The 25,157-nt window shown below is 39.9% G+C and overlaps 1 protein-coding gene across 1 annotated transcript in view; it reads left to right on the top strand.

The window, feature by feature from the left end:
- The window catches only part of LOC143781624 (macrophage mannose receptor 1-like), a 91,402-nt gene that overhangs the window by 62,780 nt on the left and 3,465 nt on the right, over nt 1–25,157 (top strand). Inside the window, exons 18-29 of the mRNA XM_077268308.1 lie at nt 493–560; nt 4,201–4,301; nt 6,239–6,381; nt 8,602–8,716; nt 8,806–8,972; nt 10,511–10,613; nt 12,673–12,908; nt 17,770–17,935; nt 22,308–22,457; nt 23,554–23,670; nt 24,463–24,630; nt 24,825–24,860. Coding sequence (XP_077124423.1) covers nt 493–560; nt 4,201–4,301; nt 6,239–6,381; nt 8,602–8,716; nt 8,806–8,972; nt 10,511–10,613; nt 12,673–12,908; nt 17,770–17,935; nt 22,308–22,457; nt 23,554–23,670; nt 24,463–24,630; nt 24,825–24,860 — 1,570 coding nt within the window. The remainder of the gene's footprint in view (nt 1–492; nt 561–4,200; nt 4,302–6,238; nt 6,382–8,601; nt 8,717–8,805; nt 8,973–10,510; nt 10,614–12,672; nt 12,909–17,769; nt 17,936–22,307; nt 22,458–23,553; nt 23,671–24,462; nt 24,631–24,824; nt 24,861–25,157) is intronic.

Below are 25,157 nucleotides of genomic sequence, written 5' to 3' on the forward strand. Positions count from 1 at the left end.
AGACACAAGTCTCCATCCATAGAATGCATTGGATGCGGTAAATCCGCATGCTTCAGTGATCACATGCGGAGTCACCTCTGTTCCATAGACGGCAGCACTTAGGGTGCAGCAAATATACTCTGCGTCCAAAGCACTGCTAGTTCCAGATCGTGGGCATCCGGCCTGAAAGAAGTGGTGTGGCTCTGCAGGGATTGGCGTGACTTCCTTTACAATGACGAACTGTGCCAAGAAACTAGGACAACCAAGATGTTGTAAAGTTATACCAAATCGTCTAATAATGACATTAGTTCTGGTCCTGTATTTGCCTTTACGTTGTGCACATTTCTGCATTACATCTTCTATTATACTGTACATTGCTACACAAACATCATTTTATTTCTAGCCGTGGATGCGATCTCATGTTTGTCACTGAAGTGTGATGTCCTCTATGTATTCAAGGCTTCCTCCGCATGGACATTCACCTTCATGTTCTTTTTCTTCCCCATTTTTTAGGTTTTAAAGAATGGAAGGAGCGATACTTATTTTATTGGCTTGCGTCTAGCAGTGGATAAAGAGTTTATGTAGGTGCTTACTATATTTTGAGAATTATACCAAATTATGTTTCCGATATTTATAAGTCACATACTGTACATGCCAAGGGCGTTCATAGCCCTCATATATCCAATAAAGGTCCAAAGTGTATAGCGGTCTGTGGCACTATTCTATATAGAGTCATATCACAGAAAAGCATAACATATCGTGCTGTAAAATGTCATGGTTCAGAAATATACATATGTAAATCCTCTGACCATATACTTCCCACTTAGCGTGAATTGACACTTATATAGACAGAATACCAATCAGACAAACAATACACAGGGTTAATAGTTCCCAACCCCTGTGCCCATCCGGAAATAAATATTATTCGTCCCATGCAAAGAGTATATAAACCTATAAATAATTTTTGCACAACAGAAGTAGGATAATAAAAAAGTATAAACTTTATTAATAATAACACTTAAAATCATTAAAAATATTACCAATGGTGAACGGTACCAAATGAAACAAGACACCACAGACCAGAGGATAATTATATCCAAAAATTCTAACTTATACCGCCATAATATAAATACATCCAGTGGCTAATTAGTACCTAATGCCATAAACAGACATAATAACCTTAAGGACGCTACACACGGGTTAGTAAAAAGATGGCATAGTATTAATACATATAATCTAATAATGGCTACCTCTGGTCTGATGGTGTCACGGCCCCTACGCGCGTTTCGGCTACGTGTGCCTTCTTCCGGGGGAGTCATTCTATATTCTATTCTATATAGAGTCATACCACAAAAAAAGCATAACATATTGTACTATAAAATGTCATGGTTCAGAAATATACATATGTAAATCCTCTGACCATATACTTCCCACTTAGCGTGAATTGACACTTATATAGAAAGAGCGTCAAGCTATATAAAGGGGACCACCACTGAATACAAAAATATATATTTATTTATTTGTCAACTGAAAGGACACAAGAAACCACTCTATTAAAAACAATTAAAAACAAAAACCCGGATGAACCATGGGTTCCAAATAAGGAACCTCTCCCCCCTGGACATGTGTGGTATAGCAGAATATGTAAACCAAAATTAACAATCTCTTAGGTGCATGTGAACATAGCAGTCATATATCTGTCCTGAAGATTGAATAAATCAGTATATAAGACAGTATATGACAAGCAACAATGTCTGTATTGGAGAACACCTAATATATAATAGCAATATAGAAGATAATAAATACTGATCATCACCCGTATACAGGAGAGGATATATGGTAATACTAGGTGCTTACTGATATGTGCCTTAGCAGAACATGGATGTTTAAAGATAATGCATGTCTATAGACTAAACAATGAACCTAAGAGACAATGTGCAACCGGCAACAATGTCTATGTGAAAAGCACCTTGTATATAAGAGCACCTAAACGGGAAAAATTAAGCCGCTTAGAGATGTAAAAATACATGAAATCATCACCCATGCAGGAGAAAATAAATATATTCAAGAGTGCTTGTTGTTGTGAGCTACCAACTGCAGATTGCCAGACCTAGCAGATGAACAATCTAGGTTGGGCTCCTAAAAAATGCAGGTGTAGTGGATGGATAAATCTATACATGCTTATTTGGAGGAGCCCATCATTACCCAGCAAACCAAGCTAGTATTGTATGAGCCAATGCGGTACAAATAGTGCCACACTGCAAATTGTAAAGAAATAGCCGTGCTATATGAACATGACCATAGTCACCATCACACAGAGAGTCCAGGGGGCATGTAGCCCAACGCGTGTCGCCACCAAAGTGGCTTCGTCAGGAGCAGGTAACAGTGTCTACAATTAGCCGACATATATACAGATGAAATTACCAACCTTATCAAATAAATCCCTCACAGCTGGGGAAAAAAAGGGCAGCATGGAGACGAGCGATGAGCTCCTAGCGTACCGGAAACCGGAAGTGGTGGAGTACATGAAGCCTATAGCATGGGAGTGCCAATATGGCCGCGATTAAGTATACTGCGCATGCGCCAGGCGTACTGCTGCTACAAGCACATGCTATGTTCACATGCACCTAAGAGATTGTTAATTTTGGTTTACATATTCTGCTATACCACACATGTCCAGGGGGGAGAGGTTCCTTATTTGGAACCCATGGTTCATCTGGGTTTTTGTTTTTAATTGTTTTTAATAGAGTGGTTTCTTGTGTCCTTTCAGTTGACAAATAAATAAATATATATTTTTGTATTCAGTGGTGGTCCCCTTTATATAGCTTGACGCTTTTTCTCTGGTTCTCATGCATTCTCTCATGTCAAGCTTGGGCTGACCCCCTTTCTTCTATAATTGTAGTCATTATGGATTGATGGTGCCCTCCATTTTTTGTTTACTTATATAGACAGAGCAGGATGCAGTTGCAAGACCCAGTAATGTATGTAAAATATCAATCTATTCACAACCTTAAATTTGAATAAATATCAGTATGGAGTATTAAAAACATTCCGGACCTCAACTTGTTTCCTTCTAACAGCATTGCATAATGGGAGTACATACCTCATGGACAATTCATGTGGATGGTATGTGACTCCCCTAGAGAAAATTGTGCCCGGTTTTGCAAATTTCTAATTTTAAAAGATGGTGAGATCCTAACCAGAGATTTCAACTCCACATCCATAAGTTCTAGGATGTGAGGAGTTAAATGGAAGCTATGAACAGGAATTATCCTATTGTCTATATCGGGTGTTTGTTTTACATATATTATTTTTTAAGAAAATATTGGGAAAAGTATATGTTTTTTCATATCTTTATTAAAAAGAGAAAACTTGCAATTTACAAATTGGCCACTGGGGGTTTTTGGCCTCTAAATTTCAGTTTCAGGAAACAACACATGTACTGTACATTAACCACAATTAACAGATTTTGACTCTATCTTTTGTTTGGAAGCATCTAATGCAATGTTCATTAGGGAGGGGGAGCCAGATCAACTGAAACATCACCTTTGTGATTGGTAAATCTGTATAGATGTGTTCATTGTTATAAACTTGAAAGGACAGAAAGCATTATTCTAAAAAAATCCCCTGGCCAATGTGAAAAATGGAAAAGAACTCATTTTGGTTTTTTTGTTTTTTTAATAAAGATTATTTGTAATATGAAAAAAACACATTGCCAAACCTAAAAAAACACATTTAACACAAACTGTGATTTCTGTATGATCCTGAAGCAGTCAGTCTTGTAGAAATCCTGCAAAGTACTCAATCTGCTTGTGATCAGCTCCTTCTTTTGGCTAGTGGCTCTCCAAAGCCTTACCCTCTTATCCAAGCAGAGGGGCGTCATGATATTTGGCTTTTAACTATTACAGACTGGAAAGGGGGGGAGGCTCCTGCTGCAGCTAGATGTCTTATTGCTATACACAGGACTGAAGAGGAGATAGAGGGTAAGACATGACTGTCTTAGACACATAGAGAACATTTATTTATATATTTCTCAGGTTTAATGTAATATGGAATAAAATGGGATCGAAGAAGAGGAAGAGATGAAGGGGAAAGTGTCAGGATATTTAATTTTGGGGGGCATTTTTTGCGAGTGGTGATCCTTTAAATAAGTTAGGGTAGAGGCACATATGAGAAGTAGGTATGACTGGTATATTAACCATAGCATTTCTATTTCTTTAGGTGGATGGATGGCTCTCCCATTGACTTTGTTGCATGGGCAAGTTATGAACCCAACTTTGCCAACAATGACGAGAACTGTGTTGTAATGTATAAAAACTTAGGTACGTCTCAAGTCTATGTGTTACAGTGGCATTGAAGTGGTGAAATCATGTTGGAGCATCTGTTCGGGTGCCCGCCCAACTCTCCATATCCTACTCAAACACGGGGTGCCGATGAGTTGCCCTTTCCTACCATATTGGTGCTCATGTGAATGGGCTTATTAGGAGAAGCTTATTGCTATTTAAATACTGAAAAATTACACAAGAAATCAACGCATTACAGATTTATATTCCCTTATGGGACTAAAAATCAAACTGAAAAATAATAAAAAAAATGCTCTTAAAAGTTTTTAAATTCTTGCCGAAAGCCACTGGCTTTCAGTTATACAGGCGTTCCGGGGCATGTACAGTCATCACTGTGAATGCTGCACTTTGAGCAGTGGCTGTATTCATGACCCAGTACATTAACTTCGCTCTGCGCTGATGAACTGCAGAGCTGGATGTCAGTCAGTGCCAGAGCGTGCTTACAGTTGCCACTCACAGTGCTATCAGTGATGACTGTAGCCATGCCTGCACTTCTGTATGACTGAAAGCCAGCGGCTCTCGGCTTCACAGGTGGGGTCTAACGTTCACCTATTTATACTCCGCAATCAGAGACATCTCTGCTTTTATACCTCACTATGATATAGGTGGCACAGTACGCTGAACGCCTTTACCAGGAACGCACAACTTTTTTAGCCTTTACAACGTAATTTTCCTCCTACTGAAGCCCTAGATTCCCCTTTCATTGCACCCATAAAATATGATGCCAACAAAATTACCCCACAAACATAGTATAATACCCCGACAATGAATTCCTCCACAGTGCCCTCCACAAGTACAGTATGATTACCCTACTGTACCCCACCTCAACTCACCTGGAAAAATATGGTGACCTCAAAACAGTACGTTCCCCCAACTGTGACCCCCACACAGCCCTACGTACAGTACAATGAGCCTACATACAGTATAATGGCCCTACACCTCACCACACTGGATAATGGTCTTCACTAGCCCTCAAAACAGTATAATGGCCAAAAACAGCCCTCCACACAGTATGATGGACTCCACACAAACCTTCACACTGTATAATTATTTGCAAACAGTATAATGGCCCCTACATAGCCCTCCATAAAGTATAAAGTCTCCCACATAGCCCTCCAAATATTATAATATAGTACACTGCTCTGCACATTGTCCTCCATATAGTATACTGCACTCACCATAATCCTCCATTTAGTATAATGCAGCTTCCAAAGTCCTCCATTTAGTATAATGCACTAGCCATAGTCCTCAATATAGTATAATGCGCTCCCCATAGTTCCCATTATAGTATAATGTGCTCCCCAAAGACCTCCATATAGTATAATTCACTCCCAATAGTCCTCCATATAGTATAATTAGCTCCCCATAAGCACTCCATACAGTGTAATGCATTCCCCAAAGCCTCTATACAGTATTGTAACCACCACAATGTACTTATTGATTAAAATAAAATAAATAACAATATTCACCTTTCCTCTGCTCCGGTCTCTGCAGCGAGAGTTCTGAAGCTTCGAACATCTCAGGGCAGCGGGCACCATGTAGTGACATCATTGTGCCCTCTGCGCTGAGATGTCAGATGCAGAGGAAGAATGATGGAGGAAGAAGCGGCAGCTGACATTGCCTCTTTCATCATTGCTTTCAACTGTAATTAATGGCAACCATGATGCCGGTATAGTTGAACTTGCGATGAAGGGCGGTCGGGGGCCTGGCATTGGGTCTCCCCGGCTCACAGGCCCCATAGCAGCAGAGTGACATGATGCCATTGGCAGTACGCCACTGAGCTACAATACAGAGATTTTGCCAGCAGCCAGTTAATTTATTTGGTACGGGAAGGAAAGAGTTAATCATAAATCAGACAATCCCTTTAAGGACTGATACTGATGTATAATTTCAGTGTTTTTTCATTGCAATCACAGGATATTGGAATGACATAAATTGTGGTTATCCAAACAGTTATATCTGTGAAAGGAAAAACAGTTCTATCAATGCAACGTTTGCCCCAACCGCTCCAGAGCCGCAAGGCAGCTGTCCAGAGGAATGGCTGTCATTTGGCCGAGAGGTAATTTTAAATCCTGGCTACATTTACTGATATTACTGATACTAGGGGTAAGTTCACACAAGGCATTTTTTCAGCATTTTTTTTCCTGCAGCAAAACCTAATCTCTTGGCAGGAAAGAAGATGCAGAAAAAAAACAGGTTTTCCTTGTTTTTTTTGTGTTTTTTTAAGCATTTTTTATGTGCTTTTTGTGTGTTGTTTTGCTGCAGTTTTGGCATGCTAGATTTGTCTGTTGTGAGTGCTGATAAAGTTTAGTGTTGGAAAAAAAAGTCCTGTCCCATAGAATCAGATTTGGGCACAAAAAACACAGCAAAACATGATACCTGCAGTTTTGGTGCCTTTTTTCAGCGTTTCTTCACCACCTATTCAAGTCAGTGGGTGAAAAATGCTGAAAAAATGCTGAAAGAAATGACATGTTCTATGTCCAAAAAACCATGCAAAGCACAAAATACTGATGAAAACAAAAATGTGTGTGCATGAGATTTCTGAAATCTCATAGGATTTGCTGGTACTATAAAACACAGCTGAAAATTAGCATAAAAACCACATAAAAAAAAGCAGCAAAAATGCCTAGTGTGAACTTAGTCTTACTGTGGATAGTTGTAACTGCGCACTTCCACACTATTTACTGTGGAGGTCGCCCTATGACTTCCAGGATAATGACATCGAGGCTGCGTAGTTGCTAATTATATACTGTTACCGCCATCTTAAAGCTGGGCAAACTCGGCTTAAGTTAGTTGGGGGTATGTAGTTTATTTTATATCATAGTTCATACAGCACATGAGAACAGATATGTTTGGAATCTGTGCCCATCTGAAGCTGATGAGATTTGTTGGCCTAAAGTTTACATTTTCAGGAGTGCACCGCTCCCTGGTAACTAATAAATTAGGACGCAGAGGAGCAGTGCACTCTTTTAGATTCATTTTGAGACTACACCTTTAATAGTCACAACAATTTCAGTCACAATGTTATCACAGAAATATGCTTTTTCCCACTTATGAGCCACTTCTCCCTCCACCTCATTAACCCATGATTGTCTTTGAAAAACAGCTCTTGTCTTGGTCATATATGTCTTGGTCAAAGAAAGATGGACAGTCTGCTCAATAAGGAATCATATTACAAGTCCTATTAAACTTTATGGAAAGTGGAAGGGGGAAGAAAAGTGAGATGCACGAAACACAGTGAGAGACTAGGCAGGCACTGACATAGAAACAGGCAGATCATGCTTTAGCTTCTAGTGAATTTATTTCATTTCATTGCTGGATTCACAGCCACACAGCTCAGTGACACTGTATAATGTCCTCCATCCTGTTGATGATTTTATCTGTGTACTGCACAGAAAGAAGAGCAGTGATCCATCTCTTTGTTTGTACTTTGCATGGAAGACATCATAGCAGCTAGTCTCCACCCAATGGGTCTGAACAATTACCAGGGTTCCCAGACTCCCAGAAATAATTAAGTTATTTACTTATTGATAGGACATATTTTTTTCCTTTTTTGGGGATTAGCCCTTGTCAGAGAAATATACATCTTTCTCGACTTATGAACCACTTTCTCTCACAGTGGCAGACGGAGACAGAAGAGGGCATCTGTACAAGAGCAATATATGGGCCCTTTGCAATCCAATAGGTCATCATAGACCACAATTTCTCCTACTTTTGGAGGTATCAGTGGACCTCCTTACCTCTTAGACCCCTGTTTGGTTGCGCCTTTGGTATGTCTGCCCTTGTTCTCTCCTCCCTTCTGCTTCCTAAATTCATCATTCACTATGAAAAAACTGATGAAATTTGTCAGATACAAGATAAAATTCCAGCTGGCTAATTAATTAAAAGGAGGGAGGAGCACAGCAAGAGAGAGCGAGAGAGACAGAGAAAGACAATGCTGCTGTTTTTAGTGTTTTTTGTCCTCACCCCCGAAGCTAGATTCACAGCTACACTGCTAAGTCTTCCTTAATAATGACCTCCATACTGCTGCTGCTGCTACTAAATATGTCCTTCATAGAGAAAGGAGAGCAGGATTCCCTAATGTCTGTGTACAGAATATGGGAGACGTTATAGCAGCTAGTCGCCACTATCTCAGAGACAACTGAAAATTAGAGATAGAGGCAGCAGAGGAGAAAACTGTTAAAAGGGCACAATATAAATCATATGATGGTCACAAGTGGTCTTATACCTCATCTATAACAGCTCTGTGATAATAATGATTTTATTTAACCTACTGCAGTGCTACAGAATTTACGGCATCGAATCCGAAGAAGCTATTGACTGGTATGCTGCGAGATCTGCATGTCAAACATTGGGAGGAAACTTGGTCACCATAAATGATCATTTGACACAAGGTAAGTAGCATAAATAATGACAGTGCGGCCTTATCAGCACATGGACACTAATCGATGTTAACACATATATCTGATATGTCTTATTTCAGCTTTCCTGACAGCTAATTTAGTCAATGCAGTGGTTGATGTGTGGATCGGAATGAACGATGTGAACTCGGAACACAAGTTTCTTTGGACAGATCAAAGTGGGGTGTATTATACCAACTGGGCTAAGGGCCATCCGTCAGGAAGTCACGTGTATGCCTACAATGACGATGTAAGTGCTATAATGCATTGCTGCATTTTCATAGGGGATCTCGTAGAGTAAGTACCGTAATCTATATAAACATTCATTTTAAGGCTCGTATCATAGGCAACTTTTTTTCATGTGACTCTAGTAGTCACACGGCTACTGACTAAAGCATTGTGTCATAAATTAAAGCTTATTTTTTTAATGGAGGAGTCACTTGCATGAGATATCACACTCCTAAAAACTCCAGCAAAAACCTGCAATCCCTGGGGGAACATAATAACAAGCATTTATTTCCTGTACAGTTACTCCAGGAACAAAATTAAGAATTACATAGTGTAGGAAAGCCAGGTAGGACAGGGTTAAATCCTAGCACTAGAGGTTCTGATTAGGTGCACCTGCTTAGCTATGACTAGAACCAGGGCATGTGTTCATTTGAGGCTCGGTTAGCTAGGGAGGCTGAGCAGAGTGAGGTGTTGGAGCTGGTGAGTAACCAGTAAAAATGAGCACACTGAGGACTGCTTTCTTGGTGAGACCGTGTTATTGCTGTGCCCTCACTGAAAAAGGACTGTGATTGTTGGTATTACTATTGTGCCCAAAACCTCACTCTGTTTTGACAAAAATCTGGTGCTTGTGTGAACTCTAGTGCCTACCTGAGAGAGTGAACCCCTACAATAGCTTGTGGATTGTTAATGTAATGCAAGGACAGACCTGAATGGAAACCTCCTTACATCACATGGACTAGCAAAACTATGTGAGTACTTTTCTGCCCAATGATGACAAAAGTATTCTCGGAGTGATACCATTATTGGCTAACCAAATCTATTTGTAATCTTTGCACCCAAAGGGGCCTACAGTAAACTGGCACTTCCAGTACAAAAACAAAAACCTACATGAAAAGAAGTTTATGCCACAATTCTTAGAAAACTATGTATAAGCTTTATTAGATAATTAGAATAGATAATAAATAAAAACATTTAAAATAGGGGAAAATAAAGGCAGATACTAAACCTACAGAATGAATATACAGGTAAAATAGGGGAAAAAAAAGGCAGATACTACACCTACAGAATGAATATACAGGTACAATTCATCCAGTGATAATAAATTCAATCAGCAAAATATACTCCACATAAATTAATATTCATCTCCACACAAATATTTAGCATATGGTAGCTACCAGTCCATACAGTCTATATTTAAATCAATAGTGATGAGTTTATAGTACAAAACATATATGAAACTAACAGCAATTTCTTCTGGTCATATATAGACCTAGAGCACACAAGTATTTGTGCGGTGTCAAAGTGCATAGTGCTAATTGCTAAATAAAGTGCAGACATTTAGTAAACAGCAAGTAAAGAAGTCATAACCTGTAGGTGAAGTCCGGGCCCCGACGCGCGTTTTTCGGTACAGCTTCTTCTTTGGGGGTCTCCCCAATATTTTGAACTATGCTACAGCTATCTACACTTGTCTATAGAATTATAGAAGGAAACTTCTTGATAATTATGAAAAGGTTCAGCTTCGCCTTCTGATCAAAAGTAAATGCCTGTATTTTATGCTAGACTGACTGCGTAGCTATGAAACGTGGAGTTGTAATGGACGCCGGTACATGGACTGAGGAAGAATGTGAGCTGAGCAAAGGATACATCTGCCAGAAATCAAAAGGTAAACCACACAGGAATAACTAAAAGCAAAGTCTAACAAATAAGAGGGAGAGAGAAGAAAATGTTAAAATTAATTGCATTCACCTGTTCAATCAATACACACACTGCAGAGCGGGATGTCAGTCAAGGATCAGTGGGCGGGATTACATAGTGTTCACTGAGTGGGCGGGATTACATAGTGTTCACTGAGTGGGCGGGATTACATAGTGTTCACTGAGTGGGCAGGATTACATAGTGTTCACTGAGTGGGTGGGATTACATAGTGTTCACTGAGTGGGCGGGATTACATAGTGTTCACTGAGTGGGCGGGATTGCATAGTGCTCCACCCACTTATCTGGAAGCAAGCAGCTGCAGGGAGAATATTACTTCATTTTCTTTCTGCTGCCAAACTTTTAATTAGATGCTTAAAATGTTATTTAACTGCAGATTAGCACTAAATACTGTTTTTTTATTTTTAATACTGGTTCCTATTAAGTTAGTGAGCAGCTTAACTAATGCAAAATGTGAGTCTGTAATGTTTTCTTTTTTCAACAGAAGAAAAGGGAATTGTGTCTGACTCATGGCTCCTTAGGTTAAATTCCCATGATGAGTTTTTAATGAGTTTTTGACATGGCATATTTTCACTTGGCAAATAACACGGCATGTTACATTTCCGTAAACTGACATGCGATGAGTGTTTGCAATCTGTACCCATGTAAATTTCTCTTGCGGGTCCGCTGAGTTTTAGAGCTCGTCCACAAGAGCCTATATTCTCTCATCCGTTTATGTTAATGACACTCTGATCAAACTCTAATCAAAAGTGTCAGCATAGTGTGATCGGATTCTCTTGGATGAGAGAATCGGATCACACTGTGAGGAAAAGATGGAGAACATTTCTTCATGTTCTCCATTCTGTGAGTCCGAGTGCAGTCTGATGATTTCCATGCACCCTAGACTTGAAATGGAGCAATTTTTTTTCACTGATAGATTCTGTCACTGGAAAAAATCGGGTATCAGCACTGCTACATTGAATAACATTGGTCTGAGTTGGATCAGTTGGATTTAACAGGGGCCCATGTCATTCCACAAATCCCTTCGGCGCACCCGTGACGTGATCATGGTGCTGATGGGTTGTCATGACTGCTGATGACTCCCATTCCTGTGATTAATATATTCCTATGAACACTGACCCGTGGCGGTGTTCACAGGAGATCGTGATTTCTGCTATACCTAGCAAAGCCTATGTGCTGCTATGAATAGCACAAGCGTTCGGATGATCACAGCTTCAAGTCTCCTAAGGGAACTATCAAATAAAGTGAAAAGGTTTTTAAAAAAAAGTTTTTAAAAAATATGAAAAAACACCATATGTCCCCCCCTTTGCCCCATTGAAAATAAAACGATTGAAAACAATAAAAAATACTATGCATGTTTGATATCTGCATACTCATACTAACCTAGAAAATCATATTCCCAGGACAGTTTTAGCATACAGTGAAGTTCAACTCATATAACTTGTCCTGCAAAAAAAAAAAAAAAAAGTTCATACGGCTATGTTGACGGAAGTATAAAAACTTTTCAGCTCTTTCAAAAAGGGAAAGAAAAAAATGAAACTGAAAAAAAAAAAAAGAAAATGCCCCAAGGGGTTAAAAACTCACCAAATATCCATTGTGGAAGTGTAGTCCAAAAATACACAATCATTAGTAATTAACAGTGTTGGACTTGGGTAGACTGGACCCCAAGAGTACATTATTCTATACGCCACCATTCGGCCGCACAGAACAATTATGCAATATTGTAAACTTTGCTGGGAAATAACATTGTAAGAGCTCACAGCAGACTTGTACAAGTGACGGTTTCTTCTTTTGAACTTTATGGGCCTTGTTATTTTGGGCCACGATGCTTTGTTAGACGGGGCCCACCGGAATACTGTCTAGCGTACTGGAGGACTACTCCAACCACAGAAACTAGGCCTAGAAGAGGGATATTTTGGGGATATTTACCATTGCCTTCTATTGCTCTTTTTCTAGTGTGAAAATATCTTTCATTCTTGTTAAACCTTTCTCGATTCTTTACTATTTAGACCCAAACATACGACCCAATCCGACCACAGCCTCAGCCTCAAACCAGTATAAATACAGAGATGCCAGCTACAGGTTTGTGAAAAACAAGATGAAGTGGGACGAAGCGCGTCGCGTGTGCAAGAGCACAGATTCGGAACTAACCAGCGTCTTAGATGAATACACGACGTCTTTTCTAAAGCTTCATTTAGCCAAACACAAAGAGCCTTTCTGGATCGGCTTGAGCAGTAGCAATAAGGTGTGTAAAAGAGTTCACGTATTTAAGGAGCTGTTCAGGTTCAGAATATTAACGTTACTTCATGTTTGCCGTCGACACCCTGAGATCGCCTGTCTCACACAATCACACACTAGGATCATTACATAGGAATTTGAATACTCGGAGGCATCCCACAGTAAAGTGGGCCTCGTGTATTAAAAGTGTATAAAAGCAAAACTGTCTTTGTTGCCCATAACGACCAATCAGTGCTAAGCTTTCATTTTTTAAACAGCTCTGGTAAAATGAAAGCTGCGCGGCGATTGTTTGCCATAGACAACAAACACAGTTTTTTTTCTTTCGGATAGTTTGAAGAATTTTTCCGCATGTAGAACTTACACATTCCATTTCAATGTTAGCACTTCTCAAAAAAAGGGGTTAACATTTATAAAAATCATCTAAAGGAAACTGTCTTTGTTGGCCATTTCAACCAATCACAGCATAGCTTTCATTTTTCAAGCATGACGCAGAAATTTAAAGCTGTGCTGTGATTGGTTGCTAAAGGCAGCAGCAGCCTTTTTTTTTGTAAATTCCAGCAAATGTCCCTAGGATACTAGTGATTATCAAAATTATCCCACAAACAAAAGTTCATTTTAATCAATAGATCTTGGAATAATAATAAGTTCCACAATTGGATGTGTTTAAATTAAATGTTCCTGTGCTGAGATAATCTTATAAATGTGCCCCTTCTGTGTACTGTGTAATTGCTGTGTCTGACCGTACAGGAACATGGTCTGATCAAACCACATCTCCTCGGGGATATACAGAAATTACAGCTGGGAGTGGCAAATTATTCTTTCTTTGAAGTAAAACATTGTTTAAAAACAGCCAGGGAAATGTTTTACCTCACAGAAAGAATCATGAGTGATCCCATGCTATAATGTCTACATACTATTTTGTGTCTTCCCCTGCCCAGGAGCTGTGGTATGATCAGACCATGTTCCTGTATGGTCAGACACAGATATTACACAGTACACAGAGGGACACATTTATAAGATTATCTCAGCACATGAACATTTTATTTAAACACATCCAATTGTAGAAGTTATTATTATTCAAAGATCTATTCATTTATATGTACTTTTGTTTGTGAGAAAACCCCTTTAATGATGACAGTGCTGGATTAAGATGGTCATCTTACAACTGTCCTGCGCTGCGCCTACACCGGAAATGTTTCTACAGTTAGGGGCTGGTGTTCATTTCAGTCAGTCATACACCAGTATTGCGGTATAAATTATCATGAATATTGTCTGACAGATTTGGCTACACAATGCCCTCGTCCAGATCCTCCAACTTTTTCAGTTGTAAGAGCTGGAAGGACCAGAAGGAAAACAGAAATCCAAACCCACAGGGCCTGTGTGAAAAAGTGATTTCCCCCAAACCTAACAACAGGCTGGGCCACCCTTAGCAGCAACAACTGCAATCAAACATTTTCGATAACTGGCAATGAGTCGTTGTAATGCTCTGGAGGAATTGTTGTAATTCAGCCACATTGGTGAGTTTCCAAGCATTTTAAGGTTATGCCACAGCATTAGTGACGAGCGAATATACTCGTTACTCGAGATTTCCCGAGCACGCTCGAGTGACCTCTGGGTATTTTTTAGTGCTCAGAGATCTAGTTTTCCTCACCTCAGCTGAATTATTTACATCTGTTAGCCAGCTTGATTACATGTGGGGATTCCCTAGCAACCAGGCAACCCCCACATGTACTTATGCTGGCTAGGAGATGTAAATCATTCAGTTGTGGTGATGAAAACTAAATCTCCGAGCACTAAAAAATACTCGGAGGTCACCCGAGCATGCTCAGGAAATCTCGAGTAACGAGCATATTCGCACATCACTACACAGCATCTCAATTGAATTAAGGTCAGGACTTTGAATAGGCCACTCCAACGTCTGAATTTTGTTTTTCTTAGGCTACGTTCACATTTGCGTTGTGCGCCGCAGCGTCGGCGCCGCAACGCACAACGCAAACAAAAACGCAGCAAAACGCATGCACAACGCTGCGTTTTGCGCCGCATGCGTCCTTTTTTCATTGATTTTGGACGCAGCAAAAATGCAACTTGCTGCGTCCTCTGCGCCCGGACGCGTGCGCCGCAGTGACGCATGCGGCGCAAAACGCAAGTGCGACGCATGTCCATGCGCCCCCATGTTAAAACAAAAAACGAAGAAAAACCGAAACAAAGTCCAAAATATGAATTATAAATTTTATTAAAATATATATAATATGATATAACAGTGGGAAAAATACCATAAAAGGAACATCACCAGGGACAAATAGTGAAATTAAATAAAACACCTAATGTGATAATTTATATATAAATAAATCTATACCCATGGGCAGGAAATTACATATAGCAGCCAGGAGAATAAATAAATAAATAAACTTTAAAAAAAAAAAAATATATGAATATATATATATATGTGACTCAAAAAAGAATCTAAATTTGGAGATTTTAGTGGCAAATAATAGTGCTGGATCTAAAAATTATAAATTATATAATAATCATAGTGATATGGTCATAGTGACCGTGAAGATGAATTATCCAACAAAGGACGAATATATACAAAAGGAGGAAGCCACCTAATATTACCTGCTGCGTGAGCCAAATGGGGTAGAGGTCCCTGGGATGTGCCGAGCCCCGACGCGCGTTTCGGCGTCTGCCTTCGTCTGACGAAGGCAGACGCCGAAACGCGCGTCGGGGCTCGGCACATCCCAGGGACCTCTACCCCATTTGGCTCACGCAGCAGGTAATATTAGGTGGCTTCCTCCTTTTGTATATATTCGTCCTTTGTTGGATAATTCATCTTCACGGTCACTATGACCATATCACTATGATTATTATATAATTTATAATTTTTAGATCCAGCACTATTATTTGCCACTAAAATCTCCAAATTTAGATTCTTTTTTGAGTCACATATATATATATATTCATATATTTTTTTTTTTTAAAGTTTATTTATTTATTTATTCTCCTGGCTGCTATATGTAATTTCCTGCCCATGGGTATAGATTTATTTATATATAAATTATCACATTAGGTGTTTTATTTAATTTCACTATTTGTCCCTGGTGATGTTCCTTTTATGGTATTTTTCCCACTGTTATATCATATTATATATATTTTAATAAAATTTATAATTCATATTTTGGACTTTGTTTCGGTTTTTCTTCGTTTTTTGTTCTATATGGTTCCGAATGTCCATTCTATTTTTCCATTGGTGCACATCAGTGGCTATAGATTTAGATATGTATAATATATTTTTCTTTTAAGTATAATTATTGTATGCACCGTGCCTTGAGATATATCTAGCCCCCATGTTAAATATAGGGGCGCATGACGCATGCGGCGACGCTGCGGCGCCCGACGCTGCGGCGCCGACCGCAAATGTGAACGTAGACTTAAGTAATTCAGAAGTGGACTTGCTGGTGTGTTTTGGATCACTGTCCTGCTGCATAACCCAAATGTGCTTCAGCTTGAGGTCACAAATACGTGGCAGGACATTCTGCTTCAGGATTTTTTGGTAGACAGCAGAATTCATGGTTTCATTTACCACAGCAAGTCTTCCAGGTCCTGAAGCAGCTAAACAGCTCCAGATCATCACACTACCACCGCCATATTTTACTCTAGGAATGATGTTCCTTTACTGAAATGCTGCTTTACCTGTACGCCAGATGTAATGGGTACATACACCTTCCAAAAAGTTCAACTTTTGTCTCGTCAGTCCACAGAGTATTCTCACAAAAGTCTTGGGGATCATTCTGGCAAAGCTGAGACAAGCCTTTATGTTCTTATTGCTCAGCAGTGGTATTCATCTTGGACCTCTGCCATGCAGGCCATTTTTACCAGTCTCGTTCTTATGGTAGAGTCATAAACACTGACCTTAACTGAGGCAAGTGAGGCCTGCAGTTATTTATATGTTGATGTGGAGTCTTTTGTGACCTCTTGGATCAGTCATTGCTGCACTCTTGGGGTAATTTTGGTCAGCAGGTCACTCCTGGAAAGGTTCATCACTGTTCCATGTTTACACTATTTTTGGATAATGGATGTCACTGTGGTTCTCTGGGGTTCTAAACCTTTAGAAATGGCTATATAACCTTTTCCAGACTGATAGATCTCAATTACTTTGTTTCTCATTTGTTCCTGAATTCTACAAAGGAGCATTTTGGCTTTAAGTCTCCTTACCTCGACATGCTTAACATGTCACTCTCCGCAAGGAGAAACGATACTTCTTGGATTCCAGAATTCTAGAATGTCTTTGGATAATGGCATGATGTCTAGCTTTTGAGGATGTTTTGTTCTATTTCACTTGGTCAGGCAGGTCCTATTTAAGTGATTTCTTGATCGATAAGGGGATGTAGCAGTAATCAGGCCTGGGTGTGGCTCGGGAATTTGAGCTTAGCTTCCCAAAGATGTCATAAACCACAGTTAATCTATGTTTTAAGGTGGGGGCACCCACTTTGTCACATAGGGCCCTGTAGGTTTGGATTTCTTTTCCCTTAATATTGAGGAAGTTTATTTAAAAACTGCATTTTGTGTTTATTTGTGTTATTTTTGTCTAATATTTAAATTTGTTTGGTGATCTGAAACATTTAAGTGTGACAAACATGCAAAATAATACAGATATATAATATGACTATATGTGTGTATATATACTTTCAAAAGAGAAAAAAGCACCTGTACTAACCACTAAGCCACCATTCTAGAATACTTGTGACATGTAATAAAGAAAAACAGAACACACGTCAATATCTAGAAAGCACATTCTCTGCAATTCTAACCCATACAACGTCTTCCATTCCTCCATAATCACATATCTATGTATCTCGTCATTGTTCTAGACCACTAATATGTACAGCTGGGTTGATAACTGGAAGCTTCGCTACACAAAATGGGCTGCGGGGGAACCAAAGAAGAAAAATTCCTGCGTATATATGGACATCGATGGACAATGGAAGACGTCCTCTTGCGATGAGAATTATTCAGCAATCTGCAAACAGACGAATGGTAAGATGAAGATGGAATTCTTATGTGGAGTCTGTTCGATATGCGTACAATGGTTTTCTTATAAATTATATCATCATTAAACTCTGGATCACTCAGGACTGAACTAAGCCTAAATAGTGATAAAGCTAAGCCGGCATATACTGCGTGCACTTAATAGGGTTGTTCCCTTTTAGAAAATCTTGGTCCTCGGGCGCAGTTTATTATAAAACAAAATGATTGTCAAGTGGGGAGTCTCGGCCACTGCTCTCATTGTACATTGTTGACTTCGGCACTGAGATCACATCGACAGCCAATAAGTGAACTCAGCGGTTCTGCCGGTGTAAACAAAACACCCGCTCAGAGCCCTTAAGCTCATTGGTTGGCTGCCAAGCTATCAGTGTAGCATCAGCTCTGCAGCCAATACTGGACACCGAGAGCATTGTCAGAGACTCCACACTGGATCTGGTGAGTGTGAATAAAGCGAAGTTTGTTTTTTTTTATAATGGAGCAAGATTTTCTGAAAAGGTGCTACCCCTTTAAGAAAATGCTTTTATTTACCATACATACGTGTTCCAAATTATTATGCAAATTTGATTTAAGTGTCATAAAGATTTAATTGTTTTGTTTTTTAAATAAACTCATGTATGGTATTGTGTCTCAGGGCTCAATGGATCACTGAAATCAATCTTAAACACATGGGATAATTAGTTTTCCAGGTGATTCTAATTAAAGGAAAACTACTTAAAAAGATGTTCCACATCACTAAGCAGGCCACAGGTCTCAAGCAAAATGGGAAATAAAAAGGATCTCTCTGCTGCTGAAAAGCGTTAAATAGTGCAATGACTTGGTCAAGGGATGAAAACATTAGATATTTCACGAAAACTTAAGAGTGATCAACAGACTGTAAAGAGATTTGTGATGGAAACAGAGCACAGACAGAGTTCAGGCAGATAAAGGCATAATGAGGAAGGTTTCTGCCAGACAAATTCATTGGATTAAGAGAGCAGCTGCCAAAATTCCATTACAAAGAAGCAAACAATTATTTGAAGCTGCTGGTGCCTCTGGAGTCCATCGAACCTCAAGGTGTAGGATCCTTGAAAGGCTTGCTGTGGTGCATAAACCTACTATTTGGCCACCCCTAAACAGTGTTCACAAGCAGAAACAGTTGCAGTGGGCCCAGACATACATGAAGACTAATTTCCAAACAATCTTGTTTACTCATGAGTGTCGAGCAACCCTGGATGGTCCAGATGGATGGAGTAGTGGATGATTGGTGGATGGCCACCATGTCCCAACAAGGCTGCGAAGTCAGCAAGGAGGTGGATGAGTCATATTTTGGGATGGAATTATGGGGAAACAGCTGGTAGGGCCCTTTTAGGTTCCTGAAGGTGTGAAAATGACCTCTGCAAAGTATATAGAGTTTCTGACTGACAACTTTCTTCCATGGTATAAAAAGCAGAAACATGCCTTCAGGAGCAAAATCATCTTCATGCATGACAATGCACCATCTCATGCTGCAAAGAATCCCTCTGAGTCATTGGCTGCTATGGTCATAAAAGGAGATAAACTCATGGTGTGGCCACCATCTTCCCCTGACCTCAACCCTATAGAGAACCTTTGGAGTATCATCAAGCAAAAGATCTATGAGGGTGGGAGGCCTATCACATCAAAACAGCAGCTCTGGGAGGCCATTCTGACTTCATGCAAAGAAATACAAGCAGAAACTCTCCAAAAACTCACAAGTTCAATGGATGCAAGAATTGTGAAGGTGATATCAAACAAGGGGTCCTATGTTAACATGTAACTTGGCCTGTTAGGATGTTTTGGAGTTAAATAGCTTTTTTGCTCAGTGAACATGACCTCCTAATGCTGAAAATTCCACAAATGAGCATTTTCAGTTCTTTAAAAGATATCAAATGTCTAGAAATTCTACTGTGCCTAATAATTTGGAACAGTGCATTTTGAGTTTTTATTCATTTTGGATATTATACTGTTATCATTGGGAGGTTTCTTCAATAAAAATTCAATGTATAATCTAACGGATGATGACTTTTATTAGACTGACTGTCATTTGCACTGACCATTTAGGAAAATCCGAGAAAAATTTCATTTGCACAATAATTTGGAACATGGTGTAGAGCAGGGGTCTCAAACTCGGCAGAGTAAATGGGCCGCACATGAAAAAAAATTTAAGCTGGCGGGCCGCATTCCTTTCAAACTTAATACAGTACACATAGTATATAACAGCCCACGTAGTATATAACACAGCCCACGTAGTATATAACACAGCCCACGTAGTATATAACACAGCCCACATAGTATATAACACAGCCCACATACTATATAACAACCCACGTAGTATATAACACAGCCCACGTAGTATATAACACAGCCACATAGTATATGACACAGCCACATAGTATATAACACAGCCCACGTAGTATATAACACAGCCCACGTAGTATATAACAGCCCACGTAGTATATAACATAGCCCATGTAGTATATAACAGCCCACGTAGTATATGATACAGCCCACGTAGTATATAACACTGCCCACGTAGTATATAACAGCCCATGCAGTATATAACACAGACCACATAGTATATAGCACAGCCCACGTATTATATAACACAGCCACAAAGTATATAACAGCCCACGTAGTATATAACAGCCCACGTAGTATATAACACAGCCCACATAGTATATAACACAGTCACGTAGTATATAACACAGCCCACATCTATATATATAATTGTCTAAGGGTTTTTCTGTCTGTCTGTCTGTCCTGGAAATCCCGCGTCTCTGATTGGTCGAGGCCGCCAGGCCTCGACCAATCAGCGACGGGCACAGCAAGGCGACGATGATGTCATAAAGGTTGCCTCGACCAATCAGCGACGGGCACAGTCTGCCGCGAATTCGCCTCGACCAATCAGCGACGGGCACAGTATCGACGTAGATGTCATTAATGGTTTCCATGGCGACGATGATGTAAAAAAGGTTGCCTCGACCAATCAGCGACGAGCACAGTCTGCCGCGAATTCTGGAATCATCATTGTCCATATACTATGGAGACATGCATATTCTAGGATACCCGATGCATTAGAATCGGGCCACAGTCTAGTAGTATATAACAGCCCACGTAGTATATAACACAGCCCACGTAGTATATAGCACAGCCCAAGTAGTATATAACACAACCCACATAGCTCACGTAGTATATAACAGCCCATGTAGTATATAGCACAGCCCACATACTGTATAACAGCCCATGTAGCATATACACAGTCCACGTAGTATATAACAGCCCACGTAGTATATAACACAGCCCACATAGTATATAACAGCCCATACCTTGTCTTCCCAGCCAGGCTCTGCATCCCCCCGCAATGCTTTGCTCCAGCCTAGTGCACGCTAGAAGAGCGGAGGCGGCACAGAGCTCTGGGAGTTTCGCAGCTGCCCACAATGCATGACGCATCGCCATGGATACGCAGTGTGACTTCCGACTGTCACAGGTGCTGCACACTGCTGCACGTCTTCCTGCTTGGCGAAGCATGACTTCATTATCCATGGCGACGTGTCATGCATTGTGGGCAGCTGCGAAACTCCTAGAGCTCTGTGCTGCCTCCTCTCTTCTAGCATGCACCACGGGCCACAGATGCCTGCCACAGGGGCCGCATGCGTTTTTGAGAACCCTGATGTAGAGTCAGCCCACGCAGTTCTAAGGGGCTCTCTAATGGTAGGAGGCCATTCCAGCTTGAACTGTCCACAAAGTGAGTCTGTGAGCATAAAATGGCTATTCAAACCAAGCACTGGTGCACAGTAGATAGAAAGGAAGTAAGTGGGTAAGTGCACTAAACTGCTTGACCACATCTAAGGTGCACGTGGCACCTGTTCTTTGTTTGAACAGTCATTTTGAACTGATAAACTCCCTTTAAATAGGTGGTGAAAACTTGGATCAGGATGTAGTCTCAACGAGTGCAACAATGTTAGCAAAAAGTACTTAAAAAAGCATTGAACTTTCTGTTCTCGCTTAGTAGTGTAAGGATATTTATACCATCCTTCACACATGGGTTGGTGTAGGCTATCATAGGACAAGAAGCCACTTAAAAAATGTAGACTTTGTAACCATGCACAGTGAAATAGTTTTAAAGAGAAACTATCATGTAAACTAACGCTATCAAAATGCAAATATCGGGTTAATCTGCAGGTTAATAGCGCTCTGACAGTGTGCGTTGCCGACACTGGGACGCCCTCTGTTCATTTCTTCCCTGCAGTGGGGCTTTCAGTGCCGATGCCGCACAGTGTCAGAACCGTTTACCATTTTACATGACAGGTTCATTTTAATTATGGAAACAGCAACATGCAATTATATCTAAGGTTTTATTTCTTAGTTGTTGCTCCATCTGAACCACCTCAAAAGCTTGGAAAATGCCCAGAATCTGGTGGGAAGACCTGGATACCCTTCCGTGGTCATTGCTATATTATTGAATCATCATACACTAGAAATTGGGCTCAAGCATCCATGGAATGTCTTCGGCAGGGTGAGTTCTAGGAATATATACTATCTTCACGCACATGAAAGCTCGGATACATTGCATGCACAATCTCAGGGGTAAGAAAATTGTCTGGTACAAAGGGAAGGAGAGCTTAGTGTTTTCTTGGGTTAAAGGTTTTGTCCAACTAAACATATTTTACTTCGATGTCCTACACTCCTGAACCTGGAGGTTTTTCCTTTTGTCCCTGCGTCTCCTTTTTCCCGAGATATGGCCGCTCTTCCCTGTATGTAAATCTAGTCTTGTTAGCGAACTGGGGGTGTTCATCAAGATTTGAGGACCATGTCCAATTGCCTAACAAGACTAGACTTAGATACAGTAATATCTCAAGAATGGATAGAGGCAAGAACAAAGGAAACACAATGCCAGATTCAGGAGAAAAATAATTATCAACGTTTTTCCGATCTGTAGATATCCAATTTAGTTCCAAGTCCATTTACTGTTTGTGTTCAACCCAGGACGCAGCTTGTTCGTTATATCATGAGGGAAGGGGGATGACTCACTGCTTTTTTCAGACATCCACCCTTCTTCTCCATCTATTGGAGATGAGTGAATTGATTTGAGGTCAAATCGAATTTGCCTTGAATTCTACCCAAAAAAAAAAAGGGATCTGAATTTTTTTTTGCTATTCACTTCGGACGAATCCAGCAAAATGGATTTCAGAAGATAGAAGAGCCGATCGGATGACCGGTGGCAGGAAGACAGGTATGGGAAGGTCTAAGAAGTTCCTACTCAAAAGATTTTTTTAAACCCCTTCCCGGCCAATCCAAATTTATTCTACGCAAATCGAATTTCCTACCAGAATTCATTTGCTCAACTCTTCTGTCTATGCATCGACCTTGACAAAGAAGGGGGCTGGCCTAGCTACTAAAATGACTGAGTCAGTTAGACCTTTCAAACACAGAACCATCATATTATATTTTGTTAAAGTTTTGTGCCTAATTGATTATACATAAATCTGGACCAACAGCAGATCATTGACTATGATACATATCATTATACTCGTCCTGAATGTTATAAGGATATTCATACAAACTACATTTTACCTCTGTATTGTATATTAATACCCATTGAATTTTTTTAGGTGCCAATTTAGTATCAGTTGAAGATTTGATTGAATCAGACTTCCTCTTCCATCATATTGAGCTGCTCGCTGACAAAGTGAAGACTTTTTGGGTTGGGCTGTACAGGAACGTGGAAGGTATAGTATCAAGGTCTTTTATGTACTTTTATTAGGAATCAGTATGATTTCTAAAGACTTACCACCCTGATTAATTTTCTAATCTTGAAGCTTAGTATTTGTAACACAGTGCTACACAATCCATACATAGAAATAAGTATAAAAGATTTACTAGCTGGTTACCTGCAGCCACCTGTAGAGGGAGCCAATGAGCGTAATGCATACTGCTCTGTCAATGATAAGACAGTATGTAAAGTACTCACATGGTCCTCTACTGGTAGCTGCAGGTAGTCAGCATGTTATTCAAATATATGTCTTATGTATGCAGGGAATTTGCAGCAGAGTATCAGAAAAACAAATGTTGATTACATAGATGCAAGTTCTAACCTCAATTATGGCTTCAGATGATTGTAGTATTAAAGGGATTATCCATGCTGAGCAAAAATCGCTGCAGTGTCTCTTCTTCACAGTAGGTTTCTGAATACTGACATTGTGTTATAAGCACACTGTCAAGATTCTGCTTGAGCGATTTGTAAACTGGTGGTTGCATGCCCACTAGCTTTGCTTAATTCAATAGAACTATAAGAGAAGTGGGAAAAGTTGCAAGTCGCGAGCACAAGTATGCCAGACGCATACAACCATTCAAGTAGGCAACAGAGGGGAATCCTGACAGTGTGCAAAATGCACAGTCAGTAATCAGTAGTCTTCAGTGAGATAGGGATACTGCAGAAATTGACGGTCTGCCCGGAAAACCCTTTTAATCCAGAACAGCTTGTTTCTTCTTAATTAATAAATATTTATATTAATTTGTAGAAAAATGGCTGTGGTTAGACAATACCCCCATGGACTTTGTGAACTGGAATACAGGAGAACCCTCTGATCAGTCAGATGAAGACTGTGTGGAAATGTACGCCTTAAGAGGGACATGGAACAACATATACTGCTCCTCTTACAAAGGTTACATATGTAAGAGGTTAAAAAGTAAGTACCTAAAGTAAAAATAGTAATAATAATATGTCATAATGCATTTATTATGAGTTTTGCTTATAACCTTATATATTATCCCTTTAATAATTAACCAAATACAAACTGAAGTGGGAAATATTTATTGTTCTGACATTATATTTTCAATGGCCAATAACCAGACTCATAATATGCTATGCATTTTTTTACAGTTCCACTGGCTACAGAAAGCCCCATAGATAAACCAGGTACAGTATATTCTACGTTCATCTGCACAACAACATTTATGTTTTATTTAGTTGCAGCCTGGATTATCCTCCAGAGCTGAATTCACAATTCTGCTAGTGCTGCTTGTTCAGTGTCTTCTTCATGAACCTTGTAGTTTCATCAATAGGCCGGAAAGTGTTGCCTTTACACCAGGCGCTGTATTGTACTCCGATATAACAAAAATAGCAGTCACCCATCATTCTAGGAGCTGGGCACAGGAATATGTCTGTCCACAAGCTTGTTGACTGTCTCCTGTAAGAACCAGCATAACTGTGACT

The sequence above is a fragment of the Ranitomeya variabilis genome, chromosome 6, assembly GCF_051348905.1.
Source record: "Ranitomeya variabilis isolate aRanVar5 chromosome 6, aRanVar5.hap1, whole genome shotgun sequence".
In the NCBI taxonomy this organism is placed as follows: domain Eukaryota; kingdom Metazoa; phylum Chordata; class Amphibia; order Anura; family Dendrobatidae; genus Ranitomeya; species Ranitomeya variabilis.